Source organism: Hyaena hyaena, unplaced genomic scaffold (assembly GCF_003009895.1).
Source record: "Hyaena hyaena isolate Hyena2069 unplaced genomic scaffold, ASM300989v1 scaffold_744, whole genome shotgun sequence".
Taxonomy (NCBI): domain Eukaryota; kingdom Metazoa; phylum Chordata; class Mammalia; order Carnivora; family Hyaenidae; genus Hyaena; species Hyaena hyaena.
The window spans coordinates 104,739-123,686 of record NW_024081366.1 but is presented as its reverse complement, the minus strand read 5'-3'; the positions used below and the strand labels follow the sequence as shown (position 1 = coordinate 123,686).

The 18,948-nt window shown below is 41.1% G+C and overlaps 1 protein-coding gene across 1 annotated transcript in view; it reads left to right on the top strand.

The window, feature by feature from the left end:
• The window catches only part of SYTL4 (synaptotagmin like 4), a 32,714-nt gene extending 14,853 nt beyond the window's left edge, over nucleotides 1-17,861 (top strand). The window contains exons 5-16 of the mRNA XM_039218098.1: nucleotides 2,286-2,387; nucleotides 2,841-2,916; nucleotides 3,251-3,341; nucleotides 3,453-3,556; nucleotides 4,300-4,392; nucleotides 5,936-6,114; nucleotides 6,412-6,514; nucleotides 7,273-7,434; nucleotides 11,868-11,976; nucleotides 14,047-14,146; nucleotides 15,041-15,249; nucleotides 17,633-17,861. Coding sequence (XP_039074029.1) covers nucleotides 2,286-2,387; nucleotides 2,841-2,916; nucleotides 3,251-3,341; nucleotides 3,453-3,556; nucleotides 4,300-4,392; nucleotides 5,936-6,114; nucleotides 6,412-6,514; nucleotides 7,273-7,434; nucleotides 11,868-11,976; nucleotides 14,047-14,146; nucleotides 15,041-15,249; nucleotides 17,633-17,781 — 1,477 coding nt within the window. The 3' untranslated portion in view covers nucleotides 17,782-17,861. The remainder of the gene's footprint in view (nucleotides 1-2,285; nucleotides 2,388-2,840; nucleotides 2,917-3,250; nucleotides 3,342-3,452; nucleotides 3,557-4,299; nucleotides 4,393-5,935; nucleotides 6,115-6,411; nucleotides 6,515-7,272; nucleotides 7,435-11,867; nucleotides 11,977-14,046; nucleotides 14,147-15,040; nucleotides 15,250-17,632) is intronic.
• Nucleotides 17,862-18,948: the final 1,087 nt, after the last annotated feature.

Here is an 18,948-nt window from a genome sequence, read left to right as displayed (position 1 = left end):
CACCTGTGAGGACCCTGTCTTTCACTCCGTATGAGGAGGACTCTGAGTGACATGATCTTTTTTTCTTTGTTTAAACTGAGGTAAAATTCACATAACATATATTAAGAGGTTGCTCCCCATTTCCTCCAGTCCCTAATTTCCTTTCTAGAGACACAGATTTACCTATTCTAGATCTTTCATAAATGGAGTCATGCAAAATGTGTCTTGCTTCTTTCACTTAGCATAATATTTTCAAGGTTCATCTGCATTGTAGCGTGTATCAAAACTTCATTTCTTTTTATTTACAATAATGTTTTATTGTATGGATATACTGCATTTTGTTTATCCATTCACCCATTTGTTGACATTTAGACTGTTTCCACCTGTTGGCTATTGTAAATAATGCTGCTATGAATATTCATGTACAAGTTTTTGTATGGACACATGTTTTTAGCTCTCTCGGGTATATACTGAGAAGTGGAATTGCTGGGTCATATGGTAATTTATATTTGGATTTATATTTTAAATCTTGTTTTGACTGTTGTATTGAGTAGGGACTAGGGTTGAAGCAGGGAGTTCAGTCAGGAGGCTATTGTGATCATCCAGTAGCTAGATGATGGTGGTTTGGACCAAAAGTAGTGGCAGTGGAGGGGACAAGAACTGGTCAGATTCTAGATATAATTGAAGACAGAGCCAGGGGTTACCTGGGTGGCTCTATCAGTTAAGCATCTGATTCTTGATTTCAGGTCAGGTCATGATCTCATAGTTCATGAGTTTGAGCCCCATGCCAGTTCTGCACTAGCAGTACAGAGCCTGCTTAGGACTTTCTGTCTCCCTCTCTCCCTGCCCGTCCACTGCTCTCTCTCTACCTCTTTCTCTTAAAATAAACAAACATTAAAAAAAGAATAGAGAGCGAAGAATATTTGCTAAAAGATAGGATTTGCATTGTAAGAGAATAAGGAGAGTCCAGGAAAATCAAGATCTTTGACCAGAGAATGAAAGGAGGAAGTTGTCAGTTGATGAAATTGAGGGAAGAGCAGATTTGGAGGAGGATTAGGGCCTTAATCTTATACTTGCTGTGTTTGAGACATCCAAACAGAGATGTCAAATAGGCTGTTGGAAATACAAGCCTGGAATTTGAGTGAGAGATAAATTTAGGAATTATTAGTTTATAGAGGATATTTAAAGCCATGAGACTAGATGAGATCATTTAGGGATAATTCTAGATAGTGAAGAGAAGCAGTCTAAGGAATAAACCTGGACACAATCCGAAGATTAGGGGTCTAGGAGATGAAGGACCAGCAAAGGAACCTGAGAAGGAGACCCCAGCAAGGTCAGAGGACCAGACGAGTGTCATGTCCTGGCAATCAAGTGAAATTAGTTGAGATTATTGAGGAAGAACAATTTTCCCCTTTTCTTAACTGCTCTCACAAATTCCTTGAGGCCCAGAAATTGAGTCCTTCCCTTTAGAGATGAGAACTACTATTTTGAATGCCCATTCATTAAGCTGAGAAAGAATTCTGGTCTTCTGAATACTGTCTTTGAAACATACTACTTATTTATGTGCATACATTAAGCCCCACTGAGAATATTCAGTAAACAAATATATGAGTGCCCCCCTGTATGGTAGTTTCTCTTCTAGGCATTGGGAACACAGCAGTGAGAAAGATATGTGGTCACTGATCTCACAGAACTTAGTCTAATGGAGGGGAAAGACATTAAATAAGTCATTTGTTTAAATTATTGAATAAATTAAATAATTTGTTTGAAAGACATAAATAATTACATATGTGATGACTGCTACCAAGAAATCAGGGTGCTTTACGAGCATATAAGGTTACTAATCTAGACTTGGGGTGGGAGCATAGTCAGAGAGACCTAGAGGAATTGACATACAAGGAGAGACCTGAAGCAGGAGTTGATTTAGCCAGGTGAAGAAAAGTCCTCATTGTAAAAAGAACATCCCAGGCAGAGACAAAAGCAAAAGGGAGAACTTTGGCATATTCAAAGAACCAAAAGAGCTTAATCATTCTGGAAATGTAAATATAAGGAGAGGTTGAGGGTGAAAGATGAGTCTGGAGAAGTGAGCAGGGGTCAAAATCATAAGGATTTTCTTGCCATGCTAAGGAGTTTGAACTCAATCCCAATAGCAATGAGGAGTTGCTGAAAAGTTTTAAAGGTATATACTCAGATATTTATCTTGGAAAGATTTCTTAGGCTACCACTGTGAATGGATTGGAAAGAAGCCTGACTCCCAGCAGGACAGCCCACTTCCTTTACACATTGGCTCTTGGATTTTATTCTAGTGTGCCATTTGAAGTGCCCAAGCTGAAAAGTGGAAAGAGTGCACTGGAGGCTGAGAGTGAGAGTCTGGATAGCTACACAGCTGACTCGGATAGCATGTCAAGGTGAAACCCCTGCTAGTCCCTGTACTTCCATTCAACCCAAGTCTCCATTTTGTTGTCTAGCTCAGGGGTCCTGTGCCTTCAGTGTTCCTGACTTCTGTCCTCAGCAAGTCAAAGTATTTTCTCTGACCTTGCCACAAGTCTGTCAGTAGTACAGTTACTGTGGACTCCGAGCACAGCCTTCTAGAGCATGGTAACTCTACAGGCTGCTGCATCTTGGAGGAGTCTTCCTGGACTAGTAGCAATGGTCCCTGCTGTCCCTTAGGAATGGGGGAATGAGTGCTTGTGTTTGTGCAAAGTTGCTTATCTGATTGTCTGCATTCCTTCAAGATAAATCAGATGTGAAGTTTACCTTCTGGATTTGGTTACTACAATGACCCCAAGCCAGTGGATCTCCTTCCATAGATGGGGAAGGTGAGGAGGTGATTTTGTTATAACTTCTATATCTACCTCCAGGAGAGACTCTCTGGATAAATCTGGACTCTTTCCAGAATGGAAGAAGATGTCTGCCCCCACATCTCAAGTAGAAAAGGTAAGCTGTAGGTATTGGTTGGTTGGGGTCTCTCTCGGTCTTCTCTCTTTCTCTCTCTGTCTTTTTCCCTTCTCAAGAATTGTTTCTGTCAGGAACTCAGCTAAACAAATTTTGGTTCAAATTCTCTTGGGAGCATTTAAGGTTTTGGTTGAAACATGTCAGAAAATAGGTTTTGTACTACTTCCTAGGATTAAATTCCTAAGGTTAATTTTTCCTTTAAATTCACATAATTCAGCAAAAGTCTGAGTCTTATTCTTAAGTGAATTTTTTTCCTTATTCATCCTCCACCTACCCAGGAGTCCTTTTCCATTTCCTTGCCCTTATTCCTTCCTAGGAAACTCAGCCTGGGAGTCAAAATGCAGTATCAGTTGATGAGGGTGAAATGATATTTAAGAAGAACACTAGAAAAATTCTCAGACCTTCAGGTAGGTTTCCCTTCATGGCCTTTGAGATTGAAGATCTCAGTACTCTGCATGGGTTCTTGGTATGGAGAAGAGTAGGTCTCTTTTGATTTGGGTTTTTGCTTTTCCACTCAGAGTATACGAAATCTGTGATTGATCTTCGCCCAGAAGATGTGGGACATGAAAGTGGTTCCTTGGGAGACAGAAGCAAATCTGTCCCAGGTCTCAGTGTAGATATGGTAAGTGCTCTTGTATTTCACTTGTCCACTCTATGAAATTTTATAAATCTACAGTTGACCTTAGTATTTGATACTCTTAATCAACCTGTCTAATTCTTTAGGAAAGGGCAACATGAATCTTTATTGTGAAGTAAATCTCGTTGCTGAATTGCTTAAAGAAAAAGACTGTTGGGGCACCTGGGTGGCTCAGTCGGTTGGGTGTCCGACTTCAGCTCAGTTCATGATCTCATGGTTCGTGGGTTTGAGCCCCGCGTTGGGCTCTGTCCTGACAGCTAGCTCAGAGCCTGGAGCCTGTTTCAGATTCTGTATGTGTGTCTCTCTCTCTGATCCTCCCCTGCTTACGCTGTCTCTCTTTCTCAGAAATAAAATTTTTTAAAAATTTTTTAAAAAAAGGAAAAGACTGTCTTTACTGTCTCATCCTAGAATATATTGCTTGATATACAGTTGGGGATTCAAATAAATACTTATTTTGATTTAAATGTAAAGGGGTGGTTGGGTTGGGGCAGTCAAATAGGAAAGAGGTATTCTTATCTTAGTCCCTTGAGATTTGAGAAAGATGGTTGGAATATAGTTTATATATTTTGGAAACCTGAAATGGGAGACACAAAATAAGGATATGTGCATACATGTGCACAATGACACCTCAGAGTTTAGCAATAATTATGGCTCCCACTAAAGGAAGTTCATTAGTTTTTGAACTTTTTCTTATTTTGTTAACTCTGAATCTATATTTATTGCTACAGGAAGAGGAAGAGGAAGAAGAAGACATTGACCATCTGGTGAAGCTTCATCGCCAGAAGCTAGCCAGAAGCAGCATGCGAAGTGGTTCATCCATGGTAAGTTCTATTGGTTCTGTAGCTACAGACATGTTTGGGTACCAGGAATGAAGGAAGTATCTCTCTTAATCAGAGTCAAGACGGGGGGAAATCATCCTAGTCACTCTTTCCAGGTAAGTGAGATGCATTTGTTTATTCATATCTGCAGTTGAGATAATAGTTGCTTAGTGCACAGCTAGGTGATTTCCCTCAGCCTCTGCCCTGGAAGTAGTTAGGTAATTCAGTAATTAGGCCTTGAGACATTCTTTATCACAGCTTTGTGAAGAGTAAACCATAGCTTCTCCTCTAAAAAGGTGGCGGGCCATGAAGTGGGCAAGGTAATATTTCTTTATCAGAGTCCACTCCAAATCTCACATTCTAAAGCGTTGTTGGAGCACCCGGGTGGCTCAGTCAGTTAAGCATCTGACTCTTGATTTCGGCTCAGGTCATGATCTCCTGCTTCGTGAGAGGGAGCCCTGTGCTGACAGTTTGGAGCCTGCTTGGGATTACCTGTCTCCCCCTCTCTCAAAATAAATAAGTTAACATTTAAAAGAAAAAGAACACTGTCATGAGGGGGGCCCTGGCAGGGTTAGTTGGAATCAGGGTATGACTAAGGAGCAGCAATACCAATCAGAATCATGAAGTTAAAGAGATAGTTAAGAATTAGGGCTGAGGCGCCTGGGTGGCTCAGTCGTTTAAGCATCTGACTTCGGCTCAGGTCATGATCTCACGGTTCGTGGGTTCCAGCCCCGCCTTGGGCTCTGTGCTGACTTCCAGGTCAGAGCCTGGAGCCCGTTTCAGATTCTGTATCTCCCTCTCTCTCTGACCCTCCCCTGCTCTCTCTCTCTCTCTCTCAGGAATAAATAAAACATTAAAAAATTAAAAAAAGAAGTAGGGCCTAGTTCTGTCAGAGGTATGAAGATTGGTGTTTAAGGGTTACAGAGTCAGGAGCCAGAGTGATTAGGGTTTGTTCCTACTCACACACAGGAATAGAATGGTAGGCTTCTATTCTATTCTATTCTATTACAGAGCCAACTACTACCTGAGAAGAAGAGGTCTTTTCAACTCTGGTGGGATTCACTGCAACCCCCGCCCCGCCCCATTTCTTACAGAATCACTTTTTCTATAGGTCTTGATAGAGATACGGTGGATAAAAGAAACCCAAAGATAATTGAGGCACCTTGTTTTAATGAGCAACTGACCCCCTCTAACCAACATTTTAGCATATATAACATACACCAAAACCATAGTTTCATCCTACCCGTACTCCTTGTCTACCTTCTGGGACAGGTGAAAACTAAAAATAAAATTTTTAAAAAGAAGGGGAAAAGAGAAACTAAGCATAGGTGAGCCATGAACTGATTATTAACCTCAACAATTGTAAATGTGCTACTAGGCTGTCTCATGCTCTGAGTGCGAGCCTGTTGGCAGCACAGGCTTACAGCAGGGGCTTCTGAAGCTTTTGTTTTGTTCCATGACTGTGGCTTTATTTTGAAGGAGGATGTGAACAATGTGGGAGGGGGAGTATGCCTTTACCAGATGTTTGTGGGTGCTTTATCTTCAGAGTACAATTGGCAGCATGATGAGCATCTATAGTGAAGCTGGCGATTTTGGAAACATCTTTGTGACTGGCAAGATTGTCTTTTCCTTGAAGTATGAGCAGCAAACACAGACTCTGGTCATCCATGTGAAGGAGTGCTACCAGCTGGCCTATGCTGATGAAGCCAAGAAGCGCTCTAACCCGTGAGTGCTTCTGGAACCTGACTGATGCTCTGAGTTGAAAGCTCAGATCCTGGCATCTATGTGGGCATTCTTGAACTGAGGTTATCACTTCCTGGGCAGACAGGGAGGTGTGACTGAGAGTGATTAGAAGAGATATCCTAGATGGACCAGGATTGGGAAAATACAAGAAGGACATGTCTAAGAGAGCTTGATGTGGCATTTTTATTTCATCATGGCATATGTATATGGAAAGCAGAGAAGTGAAGACTGGGCTTGAGAAAAGACAACAAATGACTGAGTTCTCTCCTTGGTCTCTAGATATGTAAAGACTTATCTTCTGCCTGACAAGTCCCGCCAGGGAAAAAGAAAAACGAGCATCAAGCGGGACACCATCAATCCGCTATATGACGAGACCCTCAGAGTAAGTATCTAGACCCTGAGAGTAGAACTTGTCCTGTCTAATGTGCTAAGAGCTATACCAATGCCTCTGTTACACGGCTTGTTGACATAGCTTTCAGTGGCCATGTCTGTTTCTGAAGGTGCACCATGGGCATCTGTTCACATACTAACTTCCCAGAGAAGAGAACAAAGGTGATCTGGCTTAGATTGTTGTGAAATTGGTTGGTAATTCATGTGACCACAAATATCATTTTATTTTATTTTTTTTAATGTTTTATTTATTTCTAGGAGAGAGAGAGAGACAGCTTGAGCAGGGGAGGGTCAGAGAGAGAGGGAGTCACAGACTGAAACAGGCTCCAGGCTCTGAGCTGGCAGTCAGCACAGAGCCCGACGCGGGGCTCGAACCCACGAACCGCGAGATCATGACCTAAGCGAAAGTCGGACGCTTAACCGACTAAGCCACCCAGGCGCCCCACAAATATCATTTTAAAAAGTTATTTGGGATCAGGAGTTTCTGTGTCAATCCTTTTTGAATGTTCCATTATTCTTTCACCCAGTCAAGGAAAAATTAATTTTCCAGCTCCTTCCATGGAATAGGGTAGGTTTTTGTGAAAAGTGGTAAGTGGAGGGTTTGATGAAGGAAACTCAAAGTTCTTAGGGACTAAAGTAATTTGGTATTCAGGATTATGGACTTTGAGTATGGTTGCTCAGATTTTGGAATAGTCTTTTCTGAGGAATTACCACGAACTAATCATCCTGGGCTTTTCCTTTTGTTTGCAGTATGAGATCCCAGAATCTCTCCTGGCCCAGAGGACGTTGCAGTTCTCAGTTTGGCATCACGGTCGTTTTGGCAGAAACACTTTCCTTGGAGAGGCAGAGGTCCAGATGGATTCCTGGAAAATTGATAAGAAACTGGATCACTGCCTGCCTTTACATGGGAAGGTAGTCTGCTTTAATAAGTTACACATTTTGGTGCTGAGGTAGCATTGTCTGCAGTGACCTCTGCTGTTACATATTGGTAGCGTCTTTGAATGTAATCTCTAGAGTTCTAGCGCACCCTGCTGGGGCTTCTGAGTTGGACAGTAATTTCAAATGCACTTGCATGACAAGTGTGTTATCTCTTTTATGCAGGCCAGGCAAAGGACAAAGCCATGGTTTTCCTTTGAAAAGTCTTTGATGTGTGTGTGCCAAGGTTTGTGTCATAACATTCCAGAGTTTGGGCATATCCTAACATCCTAACTTGCATCTCTTCTCCAAGCTAGCCTTTTGGGTGTATCCTAATCTATACTCCTTTTCCAAGCTAAGTTTTTCACTAAAGCAGTGGGAAATACAGCAATTCATAGAGATCTAATTATTGTGTTTTTTGTCACACAAGCCAGGAACAATTTTACTTTGGAGATGGCATCTCAGGTGAGAGTGTAGCAGTATACATTGTAGTGCCTGGGATCTGAGTGCAGACCTGGATTTGAATCCTGGTTCTGTTATTTGCCAGCTAGTTAAGTCACCTCTCTTACAAAGTAACTTAGGTAAATCATTTAGCTTCTGTGAGTCTTAGTTTACTCATCTACAGAATTAACAATAATATTCACTTTTCACAGGATTGTATGCAAAGTACCAAACAGTGTGTGACATATAATGAACATTCAGTAGGTTACTCTCATTGCGGTTAAGAGAAAATCGCTAAAACAGAGTTAGGATTTCTTGATGATATGAACTGTTCAATGGCAAGATTCCTTGGTAACATTTTTTTTTACACCAGCATTTTAAATGCTAAAAATAGTAGGTGGTACAGAGACTATTTTTTGGAAAGACAGACAAGAAGCTAGTAATAGTGGCTGCCTCTGGGAAGAGAGACTGAGGTGAAAGAGCAATTTAGTTTTCTCTGTATGCCCTTCCATAAAGTTTGAGCTTTTTACCATGTCTGCATATATTGGTTATTAAAAAATTAAGAATAAAAGGATTTTTGTGCACATGGTTAAAAATTAAAACAACATAGAATTGTATAAAAAGAAAAGTACATTTCATTCCCTGGAAATAACCACTGTTATCAACTACTTGGATATCTTCATAGAGATTTTTGATTAAGCAGCATAGATATACACTTAGGGATTTATTTTTTTTCCTTTTTATACAAATAGGCTTATATGATCCTCATTGTGTACATGTTTTGAGTGTCTTCATTTAACAATTTATTATTTATCATGGGCCTCTTTCTATGCCATCACTTACATATCTATCTCATTTTCATTGCTGTATAGTATTCTTTCATGTACCTGTATTATAAATTGTTTGCTTTCTTTGCTATTAAAACTATACAGTAGTAGGGAATGTAAACTGGTACAACCCCTCTGGAAAACAGTGTGGAGGTTCCTCAGGAAACTAACAAAAGAACTCCCCTATGGCCCAGCAATAGCACTGCTAGGAATTTACCCAAGGGATACAGAAATGCTGATGCATAGGAGCACATGTACCCCAATGTTCATTGCAGCACTCTCTACAATAGCTAAAACATGGAAAGAGCCTAAGTGTCCATCAATTGATTAATGGATCAAGAAGATGTGGTTTATCTATACCATGGAATACTACATGGCAATGAGAAACAATGAAATCTGGCCATGTGTAGCAACATGGATGGATCTTGAGGGTGTTATGCTGAGCGAAATAAGTCAGGCAGAGAAGGACAAATATCATATGTTTGCACGTATAGGAGGCTTAGGAGGAACTTGACGGAGGAACAAGGGGGAGAAGAAGGGCGGAAATGGTGGGGGAAAGGGAGAGAGGCAAACCATGAGAGACTCTTGAATGCTGACAAAAACTGAGGACTGATGGATGTGGGGGGGAGGGGGGGAGGGGCATGGAGGAGGACACTTGTGGGGATGAGCACTGAGTGTTATGTGGAAACTAATTTGACAGTAAACTATTTGTAAAAAAAAAAAAACTATACAGTACTATATCTTGGCCATCTTATGTGAATGTAACTGTAGAAGAAATTTCTGGTGGTGGAATTTCTGAGTCAAAGGAAACACATGCACTATTTCGATAGCTCCTGCCCTCCTTAGAAAATATTAACAATGTTAAATCTTCCCCTTTACTAATAAAAACAGGAGAGCAATGATCACCAAACTATCCACATTGTTAGACATTTAGAATTTCTTAAATATTTGGCACACAAATAATTCTCTCAGGGGCCTGCAGTTGATAATAATTATATTGGAAATGCCACTATAAACCATTATGAAGCACTGCCAATTAAAGTGTCTTACATCAAAAGAAAAAACTACTTTAAAATGGAGGCATTTGCTCTTGAATGGAAATATGCCACTGAAAAAGTACACCAATTTTAGCTAAGGCTAAACTCCAGTTTTTAAGAGTCTACTGAAGTTCACGATCTAGGAATTCCTAAATTGTGTAGACATTTATAAACAAAAAATAGACCACTCCAGTATTACATATCTATTTTAACTTAAAACATTTTACATTTATTGTCTCTGATCTATCTTTGGGTGTGTGCATGTGTGTGCGTGCATGTGTGTGTGTGTGTGTGTGTGTATGTATGTGTGTGGGTGTCTCCTAGCAATCCATTTGCTTCCATTCAGTTTTCTCTTCCTGGCATCCACCTCCCTATTCTTTTGTATCTCTCCCATACATTAAACTGTGCACTCTGGGTATGTGGTACATTTTTCCAAACCAGTGGAGATTATGCCTTCCTGGCATTGGTATACTCCATGCTGAGGACCTAGGTTAGTGGAGCCCCAGTGAACACAGGCAGGTGACAGGGTACGTCTAGTCTATACCAGCTTATATTCTGGATACTGAAGCATAAAGAACAGAACCGTGCCGAGAGAGCCAATAGAGGGAAGTAATTCCACTACCAACAGCCAAAGATAATAGGCCACTTACTGCTCATTCCATTCACTCACTCACTCACTCACTCACTCACTCACTCACTCACACACTCTTACATTCATTCAGTAAATATTTCTGGAGCATCTACTGTATGCCAGGTACTTTGCTAAGTGTCAGGCATACTAGGCTGAGCAAAGCTAGGGTGATTTCTGTCCTGGCATTTAGGTTCTAGTGGTAGGAGACAGCCATCAATCAAAAGTAACATAAATAAATATAAAATTATAAATTGTGGCATATTCAAATCCTTGCAACAGAGCTCCCTCTACCTAGTCCTCAAATCTGTGCAAGCTGTCTTTAGAAAAAATATGCTTTATCTTTGAAAATCATACAAGTGATACATACCTTTCTCTTTATTTATTTATTTATTTATTTATTTATTTATTTATTTTAAAAGTTTTTGTCAAGTTGGTTTCCATATAACACCCAGTGCTCATCCCCACAAGTGGGGAGGGGAAGCAGGGTGATGGACATGGAGGAGGGCACTTGTGGGGATGAGCATACCTTTCTCCTTAAAAAGATACTGTAGATATACACACATTAAAATGTGAAAGCCCTCTTTCCTTTTCCCAATCCACTCCTCTCTGTAGAATAAACAGATGTTAAGTTTGTATGTATCTTTCTGGGTTTTTCTATACAGTGTAGTATAGTGGTTAAAACCATGGACTCTGGAGCCAATCTGTCTGAATTTGAATCCTGTTTCTGCCAATTGCTAACTGTGTGATCTTTGGCAAATTACTTAACCTCTCTGTTTCACAGTCTGTAAAATGGGGATAATAGTACCTATCTCATAGGGACGATCTTGAGAATTATACAAAATGATATACTTAAAGTACTTATAACAGTGCCTGGCACATAGTAACTAGTATATAAGTGGTAATCATTATTTATATACATATATATTACATGTACAAACAGGAACATATTTTAATAAAAGTGGGCTACTTTTTTCTGCATTTGCCTTTCTTGGCTATCTTTCCGAGTCAGCATGTATGGATTCCCTGCATTCTTTTTGATGATTGCATGCCATAATCCATATGCCATACGTGGCATTAAACTCACTCATTTAACTTTTCCTATGTTGATCGCCATTTAGGTTGTCCCCACTTTTTGGCTCTTACTAATAATGTTGATAGCAAGGCTCTTCATCATGGTGTCAGTCCCTGTAAGTTTGTGTGGCAACTTTGCTGGAAGACTTCTGAGGGTATTTGGAATCTAGTAACCATATCCCTAAAGTAGCAAAATAGTGGAAATTGCAGAAGACTTTGTTGGTTCTTCCGCAGCTCCTTCTGAAGGAACTGCTTTGGAAACTTGTGGCTGCCATGGCCTTGGGACCCTGGATTGTATTCACAAGGTGGATTCTCTTACATCATGAAGCTGTCCTTGGGATTAATTTTAGAATCTCCTCAGCGAGAGGTCCCAACAAGTCCTGAGAAGCTCAGCTTGACCTGTCGGGTTTCCCTGTGTTTCAGATCAGTGCTGAGTCCCCGACTGGCTTGCCATCACACAAAGGCGAGTTGGTGGTTTCATTGAAATACATCCCAGCCTCCAAACTCCCTGTTGGAGGTGACCGGAAAAAGAGTGAGTTTGGGGGGTGGGGGTGCTGGATTTAGCCCTTAGTGTTCTGTACGGGGTGTCTGTGAGATAGTGTAGCTGGTGGCTAGCACTGCTGGAGAGACCAGATTGAGAGGCTCCCTGGATCATCTTCTAGGGAAGATTTCTCTACTAAGTAAGCCTTTTCTGCATTGTTTTCAGCCAGAAGGGAATATCTTAGTCTTGGCACTCATTTTTTAGGCCATCAAATTGACTTGAACTTGGTCCAGCTGTGGCAAGTTTTTAAGAGGGCAGAATAGAACAGAAACTTTGGGGGTGAGAAAGGTCGGTTGCAAGGAGTAGTGAAGTATGAGGGACAGGAAGGTCAACGTTGAGAAGAGTGAATCAACACACCAGACACTGTGCTAGTGACTGTGGATATGTAGATGAATAAGACATATTTGCCTTCCCTTGAAGAGCTTAGTTTAGCAAGTAAGACAATCAGATGCTAAAAGACCACAGATAACGGGAGTGCTGAATTCTCTCCGGTTACATGTGGGAGAGCTTCAAAGAGGACGTAATGATGAAACTGGACTTAAGATTTTACCAGGAAGCAAAGAAAGAAGATGGGGTGAGAAGAGCAGTTCCAGAAGAGAAAGCATGAGCAAAGGTTATAAAAAGGCATGGTAGATGTGGGACTGTGTGTAAGTGGTGAGGTAGTGAACTCCTTATTTCAGTGGCACTGGGGTTACAGTTTGTATATGTGGGAGTGGGGCTGGAATTGTTGATGAGGCTAGTGCCTGACTAAAAAGGGCTTTGAACATAATGTTAAGGAGTTGAATTTGATCCATTGGTGCAATGGGAAGCCAAAGTTCTTAGAAAGATACCTGTAGCAAGGTCTAATTTATAGGATTTGGGGAATCAATGAGATTCTCAAGAAGGGGAAAACAGAATAACTAGACAAGAGAAGCAAGGACAACATTTTAAAGGATGAAGAGAGGAAGAAAATCCAGTCAGGTAGAGGGTTATTAAGAAAGATCTTGAAGAAGAAAAGAGTGGAGGTCATCAATGGTATTGAAATACTACTGGATATCAGGCCGATAACGATTGAGAAGACATGGCACATTGGCATTAGGTTGTATTTTTAGTGGATAAGTAGAAGCAGAAGCCAGATTTCACCAGAAACTAGCCTGAGTGAATGAAGCAAAGAAGTAGAAGTAGTGAACGTGGACTCTTTCTTTCAGGATTAAAAAAAAAAAAACTAATGTTTTTTTATTTATTTCTGAGAGAGAGAGAGAAAGAGAGAGAGAGAGAGAGAGAGAGAGAGACAGCATGAGCAGGGGAGAGGTCAGAGAGAGAGGGAGACACAGAATCCTAAACAGGCTCCAGCCTCTGAACTAGCTGTCAGCACAGAGCCTGATGTGGGGCTCGAACCCACGAACCGTGAGATCATGACCTGAGCTGAAGTCGGACGCTTAACCAACTGAGCTACCCAGGCGCCCCTCTTTCAGGATTTTTGATGGTGAAAGAAAGGAGACACGTGGAGGATAGTTTGAGAAGGTGATAAGGGTAAAGGAAGATTTTCTTTTAAAAGGATTTTTAAGAGAAGAGGTGAGATTAGCATATATTTAGACTGAGGGGATAGGACTGGTAGAGAAAGATATTAAAAATGGGAAGTGGGGGTTGAAATTGATGATGCCTGATGAGTCCTGTGAAGTGGGCATGTGATCAAGAACACAGGTAGAGGAATTCCCTTTTTAAAAATCATTCAACAAATATTAGGCAACTTTATTTCTCTAAGCCCCCATTTTCTCATCTATAAAATAGGAATAATAGTACCTATCTTATATGGTTGCATTGAGAATTAAATGCTTAATGTAGGATCTGGCACATAGCCAGTTTTCTAAAAGCATTTGTTGCTATTGTTCTTATTAATTGAGCACCTGTTGCTTACTGTCAGGCACTGTGTTAGGTCCTGAGACTACAAGTCAGGTGTGGTCCAATTGTCATGGAGCTTGCTGCCTTTAGGGGCAAGGGATGGTAGGTCCTTTGTAGATAAAGATCAAGACAAGTCTGAAGGTGTAGAGGCTCACTTGCTATGGGTGACATCCCTTACAGGTAAAGATGGGGAAGGGGGAGAGCTCCAGGTGTGGATCAAAGAAGCCAAGAACCTGACGGCTGCCAAATCAGGAGGGACTTCAGACAGCTTTGTGAAGGGGTGAGTCCCTGGACCAGCACCAAAGTAACCAGTTTCAGGACAAGAGAGCTAAGAGAGGAACCCAATTTAACCTTTCTTTGTGGATATTATCCTTGTATATACTATCACCTCCAGCAACCAACTTTGCTTCTGAAAATAGGTAATAGCAAAGTCTCCACAACCACCTTTGTACTGCTCTGAGCCCAGTTTGGACTGTGACTTAGTGTGGATTTCCAAAGATGAGGGTGGTAGACAGATAGGCTGGAATTTTCCTCTGTTATACATTTATGCTTTTAATTAATCCTGAATAAAAATCTCTGTCCCCTGACTGTTAAGATTTAGGCACTCAGGACTTTGTTCGCCACAATATTTAAACAGTGCCATCTTTCCCCAAATTATAGATCACCCTACTGACTTCTAAGGTCTCTGGCACATCATGTTTGACTAGGCCTATGGTTATTACTATTGGTTTTATTTAAAGAGCACCTCGTCCAATAGAAATAGAATTATGAGCAAGGTATTATATGTAAGTGATGAATCACTGTGTTCTACTCCTGAAGCCAATACTACACAGTATGTTAACTAACTTGAATTTAAATTAAAGAATGCAAAAAATAAATAAAAAAGAAAGAAAGAAATGGGATCCAGTATTTAACACCCATGTCTGGTAGAGTGTAGATAATAATTTACTAATGCCATTATATTAATTTTCTCTCCAGGTTAAAGGAATTGAATCAGGTGAATGGTCTAGTGGAAGTAGTGGGAACTCTGCTTCAGCATATTGAAAGGAGGGAGTGTGTGTACTTGGATCTGAATGTTGAGTTACCTTCCTGGGCTAGCTAGGGAAGGGTAATTTAGATAGATAGATACTTGCCAGTTTTGAGTAGGTTGTTGATTACTTCCCACCTCTGCCAGATACCTCCTTCCCATGAGGAACAAGGCCAGTAAGCGTAAAACTCCTGTGATGAAGAAGACCCTGAATCCCCACTACAACCATACATTTGTCTACAATGGTGTGAGGCTGGAAGATCTACAACACATGTGCCTGGAACTGACTGTGTGGGACCGGGAGCCCCTGGCCAGCAATGACTTCCTGGGAGGGGTCAGGCTGGGTGTTGGCACTGGTGAGAGCCTCTCCCCAATCCTGACTATTTTAAAGGCTTCTTGTGTATTTCACTCCTACTATACCCAACCCCTTTCCTTCAAAGCTCCTCTATGGCAAGACTTCTCTTCTTTCCTTTCAGTTAACATTTGGCCAATATTACTGAGTGCCTTCTATGTGCAGACCCAGGGGAAGGCTGAGCACATGCACTGTTATGTGTACAGATAAATGTGACCCTGATTGCCAAGAATGCCATCATCTTACCACCCCCAAAATCTAAAAACCTACCTGTATCTGCACCTATAATTTCCATCTTCCATCCTGTTATAGTGAAAGAAGAGTCCTTTCTAGCAAAGGCCAAGCTCTTTCCAAGTGTTTTGGATCACACCCTCAGCTTCCTAACCTTACTTCTGGAATCTCTTCTCTCTTCTGTCTGATCACTTTTATTCTTTCTGCCACCGTCCTGGAGATGAAAACAGATAAGCTCTGGTATTTCCAATATTAAGAAACAGAAATAAACCTTTTCTTGATCCCACATCCCCCTTCTAATTTCTTAAATTGTCTCTACTTCCTCACATCTCTTTTAGTCCTCAATCCACTGTCATCTGGCTTCTGTCTTACCAGTCCACTAAGCAATTGCTCATGACAAAATTTTGTTTTCATCTTACTAGAATTTTTGTGCTATTTATTAGCATAGCTGATCACTGCCCCCTTTTAAAAAATTTTTTAAAGTTTATTTTTATTTTATTTGTTTATGTTTTTATTTATTTCTGAGAGAGAGAGAGGGGCAGCATGAGCAGGGGAGGGTCAGAGAGAGATGGTGATACACAATCTGAAGCAGGCTCCAGGCTCTGAGCTAACTGTCAGCACAGAGCCTGACACGGGGCTCAAACCCACAAACCGTGAGATCATGACCTGAGCCAAAGTTAGACACCCAACCGAGTGAGCCCCCCAGGCACCCCAAGTTTATTTTTAAACGAGAGAGTGTGTGAGCAGGGGAGGGACAGAAGAGAGGGAGACACAGAATCTGAATCAGGCTCCAGACTCAGAGCTGTCAGCACAGAGCCTGACATGGGGCTCGAACCCATGAACTGTGAGATCATGACCTGAACTGAAGTCGGACACTTAACTGACTGAGCCACCCAGGCACCCTGATCATTCCCCTTTTTTGAACTACTTAGCTTCTACTGATATACACCTTTCTTTGTGTGTTTCCCATTGTCTACCCACTCTAAATATTGGTGCTTTTCAAGGCTTAGCCTTGAACCCTCTTTTTCCTTTCTACAGTGTCTACATGCCTGCAGCCTTTAATACTACTTGTGTATTAATAAATCATACAAAGCATTTAATACAAAGTGTCTATAATGATGTTTTTACAAATGTAAGCCAGGTCATATGAGTCCCCTGCTTAAGACCCTTCAGTGGCTTACTACTGTACTTTAGAAGACAGTCCAAAGTTCTTGTCATTCTGATAGGCCCCTATAGATTCTGGACCCTTTGTTCATTTATGATCCATCCTATATCCCTCTCTTATTTGTTCAGCTATGCTCCAAACACAATGATTCTTTCCTGTCTCCAAACATACCAACCTTATTCCAACTTCATAACCTTTGCAATTATAGTTAACCTCTATAGGGAGGCTCTATAGGAAGGCTCCTTCCCATCTTTCAGAGCTTGACCCAAATGTCCCCTTGGAGAGGCCCTCAGACCACTCCATGTAAATGAGGTCCTAATCTAGGCACTACAGATCATCCTGCTTATTTATTTCATAACACATATCTCACTCACTATCTGAAGTACTTTTCACTTACTTGTATATTTCCTGCTTTCCCTGTCCAAATGTAAGCTGCCTGCAAGGCAGAACTTTTTTGTCATCACTGTATCTCCAGAGCCCAGAAGAGTGCCTGGTACATAGTAGGCAATCAGTAAATGTTTGTTGAAAGAATGAATGTACAAGAGATTAGGACATACACTCTGAAATCTAGGCCTAGAGTCTACAGTTGGAGAAAAAGGTGTTCAGATGCTGCTGCTACTTCCTTTTTTTTTTTCTTTTTCTTTCTTTCTTTTTTTTTAAATTTTCAGTTAAGTTGGCAATAACAGAAGAGCAGTAGCTCTGGTATGAGGTGTCAGACACGAGAGCCCTGTAATGGCCCCAGAATAAGAGTTCCGAGGCTCCTATGTGCTGTTTGGAGTCTCATTTCATCAAACTGAAGTCTCCTGATAGAGTCTCAGGAGCACAGTAATAGCTTTGGAGGGTCACAAGGAGCGGTTTGCAGGCTGTCATCCCATCAACCCATCTTTGTAGCACACTTTTATGGGATGGCTACCCTTGCTGTATAACCCATCTTTTCCGGTAGGCTATGGAGTGGGTTCCTTGTTCAGCTTCCTCTGGTGTTTCTCCTCAGGGATCAGTAATGGGGAAGTGGTGGACTGGATGGACTCGACTGGGGAAGAAGTGAGCCTGTGGCAGAAGATGCGACAGTACCCAGGGTCTTGGGCAGAAGGGACTCTGCAGCTCCGTTCCTCGATGGCCAAGCAGAAGCTGGGCTTATGAGTCCCTGTCCTTTTCTGCAGGTCCAGCCCTGTCCAGGGCAAGTCAGAGGAAGCGAAGAAACCAAGAGCAAAGATTTATTGTGTGTGTGTGTGTGTGTGTGTGTGTGTGTTTTATATGTGTGTGTGTATAAACACATATTTCTACAAATCTCATTATGCTAGAGTGATGAAGATTTGTTCCTCTTTGTAAAGCAGGCTCAAGAATACGGGTCTGTTCAAAATGTTTTTATTTTTCATAATCTAGTATATTTCCAGAGTCCATTCTTTTATCTTTATGATGTTCAATTAATTTAAAAAATCTTGTAAAACAAGTTTTTATCTCCTGTCTTACAATTCTTTTCCTACTTTCCCAGGAAGCCCTGGCTACTTTTGGCATGTGTCTAGGTCCGAGGCCAAGACTCTGGAAAGCAGGGTTGGATTACTAAAGCCAGGAGAAGATGGGAGAGAAGGGAGTAGGTCTGCCCTTTCCTTTCCAATTTATGTTTTGAACTCTATTTTTACCTTGATAAGTTTCTGGAACTTGGATTTTAACTCTTCTTGTTTTTAAGCAATTTCCATATTGCTTTGGTCTAATGGTCTTATTTGAAATGCTAAGAGAACTCATAAGTTCCTTGGAGCTCCATACACCTTCCCTAGAGCTTTAGGGGACCCTTATAATGTAACTACTTTAGAAAAAACACTTTAATTAGATAGTGGCCTTTTGACTGAGTCATGGACATGCCCATAATGGCTTTTCAGTGGTCTCATAGGACCAGAGTGACTGAGAGTAAAATGTCTCCCAGCCCATGCTGGATCCTTGAATTTTATACAGATAAACCTGTTGTCTGAGAGCTCCTCATTTCTCTAATAAAAGACAAGACATCATCACCTTCATATACCACATCTTTCTTAGCATTTGTGTTTGTGGTGTGGTACCACACAGAATATGGTCGACATTCCATTACACCAGCCAGAATAGCCAACTACTGTCTAAATTGGCCCAGTGTTTCTTCAGACTGAGCACTGTTAGGGCTCCAAGAGAATGTGTTCAGAGAATCTTCCAGTTGTTCTGACTTCCTTCTTGAAGTGGTTTCACTTTATATCTTTTCTATTCTGTCCTATACTTGACCTAGATGTAACATTGAGACCTTTCTAAGAAGGGTCTGGTGATCTAAGGTTCATTTTCTGA